The sequence below is a fragment of the Helianthus annuus genome, chromosome 4, assembly GCF_002127325.2.
Source record: "Helianthus annuus cultivar XRQ/B chromosome 4, HanXRQr2.0-SUNRISE, whole genome shotgun sequence".
Taxonomy (NCBI): Eukaryota; Viridiplantae; Streptophyta; class Magnoliopsida; order Asterales; family Asteraceae; genus Helianthus; species Helianthus annuus.
This window is the reverse complement of record NC_035436.2, coordinates 39,325,038-39,335,858: the sequence shown is the minus strand read 5'-3', so window position 1 is coordinate 39,335,858 and position 10,821 is coordinate 39,325,038. Positions and strand designations below refer to the sequence as shown.

General features: G+C 35.1%; 1 protein-coding gene across 4 annotated transcripts; it reads right to left on the bottom strand.

The window, feature by feature from the left end:
- Positions 1-5,545: 5,545 nt before the first annotated feature.
- Positions 5,546-8,038, bottom strand: LOC110923440 (cytochrome P450 CYP82D47). Of its 4 annotated transcripts, none has more exons than XR_004891696.1 (3): positions 6,930-8,038; positions 6,404-6,474; positions 5,594-6,334 (listed from the first exon to the last, which is right to left on the bottom strand). XR_004891696.1 is itself a non-coding variant. In XM_022167531.2 (2 exons), exons 1-2 carry the CDS (start codon positions 7,872-7,874, stop codon positions 5,714-5,716), a joined length of 1,566 nt encoding a protein of 521 aa, XP_022023223.1. In that variant the 5' UTR covers positions 7,875-8,038; the 3' UTR covers positions 5,546-5,713. The 4 variants fall into 4 exon arrangements, 2 of the variants coding, with proteins under 2 accessions (XP_022023223.1, XP_035845472.1); XR_004891697.1 differs by having other exon boundaries at positions 5,594-6,317; XM_022167531.2 differs by lacking the exon at positions 6,404-6,474 and having other exon boundaries at positions 5,546-6,334.
- Between the last annotated feature and the right edge of the window lie 2,783 nt (positions 8,039-10,821).

Below are 10,821 nucleotides of genomic sequence, written 5' to 3'. Positions count from 1 at the left end.
ATTTCAGCTGGAGTGATTACATATCATCTGAAGCCACAACAGAACGTGTTATCGATCAAGATGATGAGAAACTACCAGAAGGTTTCAGTTGGGATATGTTCGTGGATGAAAAGGGAGGTTTTAAAGCTTTCATTGCCAAGATCGTCCGAGAGCCAAATTTGTTTGCTACTTGGATGAGATCTATTGGAGAGAATGTGTCAAGTGGAGATGAAAAATCTGTGTCATCTGATGAAAGTTCAGATAATACTGATAGACTTTCAGAACACTCTGGGGATGTTTCAGATAGTTCAGATGAAATTGTACAAGATGAAACTGTTCAAGAACAGGATGTTGTATTTGATAAAACACCATCTGATTCTAGTGTTTCTGATGCTGATTCTGAAAAATCAGTTCAATTTGATCAATCACCAGATCATAGTAGCAGTGATGATGAGGAAGAGAAACATATAAATATTGCAAAATCTCATATGTCTCCTGAAAGTTTTCATTTTTATTTTGCAGAAAGAATGGAGAAACTGAAAGAGAAACAAGCTGCTAAAGAACAACAATCTGAATCTGAAGGTGATGTTCAGAATGCTGAAAATGTTGCTGAGAAAATTAGTGAGGTTGTGAAAGAAGTAGAAAAGGTGATTGAAGTAGAAAAAGTGGTTGAAGTTATTAAAACAGTCGAAGTTGAAAAAATTATTGAAGTCGTCAAACCTTGTGAAAAGTGTCTGGAAGCATGCAGGGATTGTGCAGCCAAAGACGACATCATAGCTGAGTATGAAAAGAAGAAAGAGCAGTTATTGTTCAATCTAAACTACGTGAAAGAATCGTACGATGTCTTGAACAAAACAGTAACTGGTCTCCAAAAGACAAACACAGAAAGAGAACAGGCGTTGACTATGATGAATGCAACTTTAATGTCGAAGCAAAAAGCTATAAATTTCTACATTGAAGAAAGTGCTAAATGGAAGCAAGAGTTGGAAACTGAAAAGATTGAAAATGAGAGGATTAGGAGGTTATTATTGAGTTATTCTACCTCTGATTATCTTATTGATCGTGTTTACCCAACTGTTGCAGGTATGGAAGCTTTTCAAGATGAGAAGCCGAAAGAAAAGAAAGATTGTGGTAAGAAACCGACTGTTAGCTATAACAAGTGTCCACCTCCAATTTGGGATGGGTATTCACCTAGGAAACCAAATGAGGAGCAACTTGCAAAAGCAGTCAACATAAAGCTTAAAACCGACACAACTGAAGTTTTACCAGAAAACATTGATGTGACGTTTACCTCATCTGATACTGATCATGAGTCAGAATTAATCAAAAAGGGGGTCGATCAGGTGTTGGATACTGATGAGGAGACAGAGTCGAAATCTGAGTCTGAAAAGTCAAAGTCGTCAGTCAACAGTCAAACTTCGTCGGTTAAACGGTCTTATAGTAAAGAATTTTTGTTATCAAAGGCAGATTTGAATGATGAAACATTCGAAGTTGTGTATACTTTGAATGGTTCTGACAAATTATATTACAACAGAAATTTTCCGATAATGAGTATCAAAACAGAATTAATCAACAAAACATTTAAACTAATAGAGGTTAATATTCCTGAATTAAAAGTTTTGAAAAGTTTTGATAAACCTAAAAAATATACTTCTAGAGTTCAACAACGTTTAAACAAGAAAAAAGGTTACAATTCTGGTTCTGGTTTTTCAAAGAAACTTAACCAAAATCGTAGCTACAAAAAGAAAGGTTTAGGTTTTGTTCCACCAGAAAATCAGAAAAATGAGAAAAATTCTAAAACAAAATCTGAATTTGTGTCAGGTGGAAGCTCTGAAGATGAACAGCAGAAACCATTTTGGAGACAGTCTAACAAAGAGTTTCTTGCTGAGAGGAGAAAGAATGGAACTGGAGTATTTCATCCGAGAAATACTCAAACCTGTTTGAAATGCAATGAAGCTGGTCACATTGCATCGAATTGTCCGAAAGATATCAAAACAAAACAGGGAGTTTCTCAGAAAATGAAAGAAAAAGTTGTTGAAAAATCTAAAATTTTTGAAAATTCGAAACATGAGGTTGGGGAATGTTCGAAGACAAAATTTTACAAAAGAAAAGGAAATGACAACCAAGTGTGGGTTGCAAAAAAGGTAGTAGAAAAGGTCGGCGATGAATCTGGTTCCACAAAGCCAGAAGAGCCACAAGTTGTGGAGAAAGTTTCAGTGAATGATGATGTTTTTCCATCTCTGAAGTTTGAAGAGGTTAAAAAGAAAGTTGGGAAAATTGAAATTTCAAATCAATTTTACAACGAAGAAAAGGAATTTGATGTCGAGAAAACATTCAACGGGAATGTTAAAAATATTTTTGGGAAAATGTTGAGTGGGAGAGCTAAAGGGGTAAAAGATTTTTACACAACTAAAAAGGCGACATACAACCCTACAGCTGAAGAGTTGAAAGCCCTCAAGTCTGAGAAGACTTGGAGGGAAGTTTGTTTCCCAGAATAGTCGAAGGACTACGCCGGAGATCCCAAGTTGGTAATCGTGGATCAGGAATCGGCATCTTTCTAATGTTTGAAAAGTTTGTTTGAAAGATTTTGAATAGTGTTTGAATGTTTACAGGTGAAAGGACTACGCCGGAGCTTCCAGGTGGTTAATTGTGAAGCAGGAATCGGCATTCTTGTTTGGTAAAATGGTGATGTAGACGTAACATTCCTACAATTGATAGTTTTTGGATATCTACAAGTGGTAATCTTGATCCCACAAGTGGTATTTGTGGTTAAATTTTGAGATGTTTGGATACTTTGGAGTAATTACATTTACAAGTGGTACAGAAGGTTATTAAATGCAAATGGTAAATCAGGGACATTAAATTGTACTTGATTTACTATTCATGGCAAAAGATAGACAAGATGATGAACCACATCCCCGGTCTTAAAATTGATAATCCTACAAGTGGTTGTTATCAACACAAATTCATTTTCCGGAAAAATCATTTTGATTAAAACAAACTTAAGTGTTTTGAAATCTAAATGAGAAAATGATTTGTGAAAGGGGGAGTTCAGATTGTTTATGCCTAGTGAATGGCGATTTGATGTGATTCAGTGTCAGTTGTCAAGTTTCTGTACAGTTTGTTTTACATTTATGTTTCTAGTAGGTCAAGAGTCTTGAAGTTTTCAAATTTTCTTTAAAATGTGTTTGCATTTTAGGGGGAGTAGGGAAATTTCAGAAAATCCAAAAACATTTGAAAATTTGAAAAAGCCAAAAACATGATAAAATTCAAAATTGAGTTTTGTTGCATAAAAGAGGAAATGATAGTACACCAGTGGACTATCACGACACGCTAAAGAAATGTAAAGTTAAAAAGAGTTAAACAATCTTACTGCGGATGTGTCAGTAGATTTTCGCACATTTAGTAAATTAAAACGAGATATAAACCTAATTCAAACTTGCTTGATTCGTGGGTAACTATTCTTGAATATATGGGTAACCCCCGAAATCTTGTTTGAAAGGTCCCATATTCTGAGATACTAGGTCTTTATACTCAGTGATATCTAGGGTATTATCCCGGGACTTCTGCTGAATGGAAGTTCTGACCTAGTCCCCGGATAATACTTTCTGCTAAAGCTTTAAAACATAAGCTTCGCCCTCAACATGCTGATGAAACAATAAAATTGATAGTCGCTGCTGTTGAAATGCAAAAAGATCCTCTAAAGGGGACCCACCAAAAGTCGAGCCGTCATCTCTCTGCTGAACGGAAGTTCTGACCTGAGCTCTCACGGTTTCGCATCTAACCCCTTTACAGATATCAGCTGTGGTATACTCACCTGTAAGACTGAATATTTGGGATCTGGATACAGGAGTATATTCAAGTGGAGTGATACACAATTAAGTTTAAGTCTCTAAAACATTAATATCGTATCTCGAATCGATTGAAATTTGTGTTGAGAATTTAAGAGGACAAACATACTGACAATCTAGGTAAATTGTTTAAAGCTTAAAATGAAATCAAGCTTAACGGTGTTGGTGATTTGTCTCATAAGCTGATATGATCCTCTTGCACGAACTCACAAAAAATATTGTCTGTAAATATTATATTTCTGTATAATTTTGTGTTCAAGTGGTGTCAGAAAATATTTCTCAGAAAATCCAAAAAGATTTTAGTGTGTTTTAGCATAAAGTTTTGAAAAAAAGTCAAAAAGATTTTCGACAACTGATGTTGGAAAACTGATTTTCAAAATTCCAAATGCTGAACATGATGAGCAGAATTTGAGGGGGAGTGTTTGTGTAAATCTAACTGTTGGTATTAATCTAACCTTCTTCAAGTGGTTCATCATAGATTGATTGAGAGGGAGTCATGTGTTGGTGCACAGGTTTTTGATATGTGATGATACAAAATTGTTTGAAATATTTGTGAAAGAAATTTATTTCAGGGTTAAGATTGTACAGGGAGCCAGGTTGATCAATCCTGAAAGAATGATTAGAGTCAGATTCTGATCCTGAAGATCACGTCTATTGATGCTGATGAACTTAAGGAATCAAGAGATCTGATCAAGAGAATTAGAGTGTTTGAAAGCCAGACAAAGATCCTGAAGATGTTACTGAAGAACAAATGAATGCCAGTAAATCGAGAAGGGGAGTCTGAAGATAGAGAGAAAGAGAAAGCCCAGAGACTGATCTAGATTAAAGATGAGAAGACACAACTTCGAAGTCAAGGTGTGTTGGCGACTCCATCAACATCTGAGGGGGAGTCTGTTGGTGCACTACATCTGTTGATTCCGTCTAGGTGTCTAGGATCAGGTTTTACATCGTATTGTATAGTATAGGGCACGTAATACGAGAAAACGGGTGTCTGTATAGGTGTTAGGTGTTAGGATCGCTCATAGGGTCATTAGATATGTGGGCCGCTTATTTGTCTTGTGGATCGCTTATGTGGTAGAGCCTGGACCGCTCATATGGACATGTCCACATGAGCGGACCCAGAACTCTATATATAGGTGTGTCAAGAGCGATCCTCAGTAACGATTGATTGTATTCCACGCCGAAGCTCTGCCGGTGTGAAGTTTGAGCTGTAAATCGTTTCAAATCAGTAAAACAAGCAGTTAGAAGGAAGAACAAGCTATATCTACTTGCTTTTCTTATTATTCCGCATCTGAATTGCAAGAGACAACCTCTGAACGACTCGTTCGGGTCAGCAAACGATCCTACAAATCATGAATATGATACTAGACATCAAATCAGTAAAACTTACTTATTGGAACAGAGATATGAGATAAGAATGTTGAATCCATAATTCCCGTTATGGTACCTTGTGTTGATGGATCACATTAGAGAGAATTGATCATGGTGTTCTTAAGGAGTTTTTCATACATTTTTATCAATACCCATGATCAATATATAATGATCATAAGTGATGGTAGGTTATGAAAACTCTATACATTCTCTTTTTAAAAGGTACCTAAAGGAAAATCTTAATTGTCCCCTTAAACTATTTAATATTTACAATTACTACCATCAAGTAATTGTCGGAGACTAGTTATGTCATATTGATAATGTTACTTAAATGATCCCTAAGGCCACATCAACGGGTTATTTCTAACATTCTAATTACATCAAATCTCTGGTTTACAAAAAATACAACATGATTTCCAAAACTAGTACAAAACAAAGAAATACAAAATATAAGGATCGATATTTTACACCAATTTCAAGACTTTATTTATATATGTGCACACGTGTATACATTATATAGTTGCATTCAAGCGTGAGGATACTAGGACTTCAAGCGAAGTTGCCTTGGCATTTGTCAGTCCAGGAGTCGCACTCATATCAATAAGTGCATCGTTTGGAATCGAGAAATCAAAGTTTTGTAGCAAGGTGGCTAAAACCATATGTAATATTTGACTTGCCAAACCAATTCCAGGGCAACGCCTTCTGCCGACTCCAAAAGGAATCAAGTCAAAGTTTGTCCACTTTACATCTAAGCCCATATGGTTTGCGGATAGGAACCTCTCTGGTCTAAACTCGCATGGGTCTGACCATATCTTTGGATCACGGTGGAGCTTCCACGTATTAACTATTACCCACGTGCCTTTGGGGACATGGTAGCCAGCTATTGTACAATCTTTCGTGAAGGCTCTTGGTGGATTTAGGAATGTGGCTGGGTATAGTCGCAAAGTTTCTTTTACTACAGCTTGGAGATAGACCAGATTTTGTATATCTGTTTCATTTACTTGTCTATTTTTTCCCACTTGTGTATCAAGTTCTTCTTGTGCCTTTCTGAGAGCGTAGCTATTGTTTAGTAGTAATGAAAGTGTCCATGTTAGCATCGTAGTGGTTGTATCCGCACTACCCGCGATAAGAGACTGAAAACTTGTTAGTTATGAACACTATACATACATACAAATAAATATATATAATCAAAAAAGCCTAACCTAAGGATGTTAAAAAGGTCGCATCTATGGCAAGTTGGCTTATGAACCCCACACTAACCTCAAAATCATGTCTGAAAGTTAAACAAAAACCCATGAACTTTTCCCTAAATACATGTTTTGTTTTCAAGTGAATCACAAATGGGAAAATCAACCATTTGAGATAGAAATTTTGTTATATATTAGTTTGACAAAATGACCTTTACTTTCTTTTCTTACAAAAGTTTCATTAGTGGTTCTTGTTTTTTACTAGCATAATGTTTTAGCCAACCAAAACCATCCATGTGGCACACCTTTGTGCACCAAGACGCGTGTTAAGCACTATTTGATTGAAATTTTTAAATGTATACGATATTTATCAAATTCATTGGTCAAGATAGCCAGTTTGATGATTCTCCCATTTAAAAAAAAAAAAAAAAAAAAAAAAAAACCATACCCCATGTTTAGCCATGACATTAAATAGTTGTGTGCCTAGACAAGACAAGACGAGGACAACCAGATAGATCCCAAAGTTTTGTAGTGGGCTTACCTCACAAGTGGCTTTAATGATGGTATCAGCATTGAAACCCGCTATATCGTCGTCTTCTACAATCTTGGTCATCACATCCATGAAGTCTTTTACCTCTGCAGCCTTTCCGTAAGATCTTTTTCGACGATGCTCTTCTAGCAATTTTCCTAGCATGGAATCAAGTTCCCTTGTAACTCGTTTCATTTTCTTTTTCTTTTTATAACCACTGAAATCCAACCAACCTAGAAAAGGAAGAGCATCAGCCAGCAAAAACAACCCCAGGTAGTGAAGCCACTCCCTTATCACTTCACGACAACTCATCATCTCCTCTTGATCTTCGCTCTCGCCTCTGGTGTACCTTTTTCCGGCTACCATTTTAAGAATTATATTCATATTTAATTCCCCAAACCATTTCTTCATTTCCACCAACACTTTCCCTTGCTCATCTTTCTTCTCCCTCCAAAGCTCATGCATGTTTTTAATTGAGTTTTCTAGTTCAAACACTTGAACATGCTTAAGCTTGTTGAGCCGACTATTAGACAACAACTCTTGGGAGATGATTTTACGCATTCCACGCCAATACGGACCATAAGGTGTGAATGAAAAAGAAGCACCGTTTTTTCCCAAAATCTTTGTGGCTATGTAACTCGGACGGTCTGAAACAATCACATCATGAGTGGTAAAGATATCCTTAACTATTTCCCAATTACTCACCACCAAGATGTTACGAATGCCAAGCCGTACAGTGAAGATGGGTCCATATCGGTCAGCCATGGAGGACAAGGTTACATGGGGAAGATCAGGACCATTAAAAACTTTGAAGTGGCCTATTATAGGCCATGCACCACCTGCTTTAGGAGGAGTAGCAGTGGTTTTGTAGAAAAATGATATGTAGTAGAGGACTACAATCAAGGCAAAAGTTCCAAGAACGACTGTGTAATTCTCTTGCATATGTGAAAGATCCATGAGACAACTATTGGTTTGTTTGTCCCGAAAGATTGTAGAGAGCTGCTTAATTGACTAATTGTGCCATATACTTGTAGGCATTGAGTTTATTTCACTTTCTACGTAATAAGGACTCGTGACTACGTGGATATCAATCTATGGATTGCACAGATGCTGATAATGTTGATATGTCAGTTTTGTTACTATCGATGTCTATCAGAATGTGTGGAAAAATTGCTTGAGGATACGGCTAGGTTAGAAGTGAATATCAATCTATGGATTACCACACATACGATATATGGTATAGGAAAAAGGTCGGCACTCAAATTATTTTGTTTGTTGGTTTCTGAGATTTCATAAATAAAAAATATGAGTATGTTTATAAACAATTACTATTAATTAATGATCCAGTGTTCAACCTGAAATATTTTTAGTTAGATCATTGAATTCACTAAACAATAGGATACAATTAATAAGGCTACATGTAGTGGGACGCGTGTCAAGTGAAGGTGTGATTAATTTTTTTTGAACGGCCAACAAACGCGATTTATTAGATAATAACTTGAATAACATTGTTAACCCCAAACACTAAAGGATACAACAGAAAGAAAAGAAACATACAGAGGAACTAAATTCCCACATATGCCTGGTGACTATTTACCACATTCACAAGCAGGGGCGGACCCACCTTATGACATGGGTGCGCGGTCGTACCCCTTGAAAAAAAAATTTAATGCTATTTTCCACGAAAAATCCCGACCACACCCCTTGAAAGAGCAAAAGGTTAAAGCAAAGAATATTTGAACTAAAAAGAAAAAAAATATGAGAAGGATTTCATCAAGAACTTTTCCGATGGTTGCAAGTTGCAGCAAATGTTATATTGAAGAAGAGGACTAACTAGGGGTAATTTGGTAACTAAACAAGTCTACTAGAGAGTTTCTTTTAAAAGTAGCTGACACATAACTTAGAATTAAATTATCCTCTTCTATTTACTTTTTACTGTTCTCTTTTTCTTTTTTTTCATTTTTATGTTTTTATAGTGGATATTTTTCAAACATGCCTTTGTTTTGGTGGTTATTCATTTGTTTATCAAATTATTGTTTTCTTTTAGATATATTTTGTTTCCGCTTTTAACAAAAATATTTTTTTTTAGAGAAGAACGTACATTTTGTATTGTTATTTTAGGATTTGTTATATATATATATATATATGTATATATATATATATATACAGAAAAAGTATATCGTACATTACAGCTTAACGTACTTCACGTACAATAACGCGCATGATTTGTTCTATAACATGCGTGATTAATGTTTTCAATATGCGTGATTATTGTGTTTCAACATGCGTGATTTTGGATTTTTGAGTTATAACGTGCGTGATTTTAAAATGAACGTGCGTAATTACCTGTCGTACGTGATGTACGTTAAGCCGTAATGTACGTTAACCTTCCTCTCTATATATATATATATATATATATATATATATATATATATATATATATATAGGGTAGGGCTAGATAGAAAACCCTATCTATATAAAAAACCCTAGAAAACCCAACCTCCCGACATTTTTTTTTTTGAAAAAAATAACACATGTAACATACATGTTTTTAAGAGTTTTGGGCCAAAAAAATCAAAAAAGCGCCGAAAGGATAATTTAAAAAAAAAAATAAAAAACTTCAGCAACTTTCAGCATTTTTGTCTAACACATGTTAGGCACTGAATTTTGTTTATTTTTTTAAAAAAAATCCCTTTGGCGCTTTTTTGTTTTTTTTTGGCCCAAAACACTCTAAAACATGTATATTACATGTGTAATTTTTTTCAAAAAAAAAAAAAAATGTCGGGAGGTTGGGTAAAAATGGGGGGAGATTTGGGTTTCCAGAGTTTTCTAAGAATTTGAGGGTTTTTTGTCTAGCATTACCCTATATATATATATATATGGTATATATATATATATGTATATATATATATATATGGTATATATATATATATATGGTATATATGTATATATATACATACATATATATATATATATATATATATATATATATATATATATATATATATATGGGGCTGCTAGAATGAGAACCATCTCGAGTTGTAAGAACCGCGAGAACTACACACCACGGAGCGCCGTTCGCCATGATTTTTTTTACAAGTAGATGTGTATATTATAAACACAGCCGTAAAAAATAATGGCGAACGGCGCTCCGTGGGGTGTAGTTTTTTACACCACAAGTTTGGTGTTTTTTAATTTTTTTTCTTTTTTCTTTTTTTTTTTCACCAAACTTGTGGTGTAAAAAACTACACCCCACGGAGCGCCGTTCGCCATGATTTTTTACAGCTGTGTTTATAATATACACATCTACTTGTAAAAAAAATCATGGGAACGGCGCTCCGTGGGGTGTAGTTCTCGCGGTTCTTACAACTCGAGGTGGTTCTCATTCTAGCGGCTCCCTATATATATATATATATATATATATATATATATATATATATATATATATATATATATAGGAACAGGATCAGGAGAGAACCCCTCAAAGTTTGAGAACGATGAAAACGATTCTCAGCCACAAGATCTTAGTGGTTTGTGGCTGAGATTGATGCGGTGACATTTTTGTAAATAATAGGGGCCTTGTAACTTCCAGGAATGGTAAAATAGGAAAATCCAAACAAAGGTGCACATGCCAATCACATGTCATTTCCCCCCATCATATTTAAACGACAATAACTTTTTTATACGTGATTATTTTTCGAAAAAAATTATACCATAAAACTCAGCGTTTTTTTATCTTTTCAACGAGTATACCATTGATATATTTTTCGAAAAAAAATTAACTGGGTTTTATGGCATTTTTCTGAGCTGGGTGTTTTATGGCGTTTTAGACTAGGTATTTTTATGGCGTTTTTCTGAACTAGGTGTTTTTATGGCGTTTTAACTAGTTATTTTAATGGCGTTT

Bases quoted from the DNA above. Each gene is read 5' to 3' on its own strand.
- LOC110923440 (XM_022167531.2), bottom strand. From the start codon at position 7,874: ATGGATCTTTCACATATGCAAGAGAATTACACAGTCGTTCTTGGAACT. The intron at 6,335-6,929 runs GTAAGCCCACTA...ACAAGTTTTCAG, and splicing joins TCATTAAAGCCACTTGTGAG to TCTCTTATCGCGGGTAGTGC.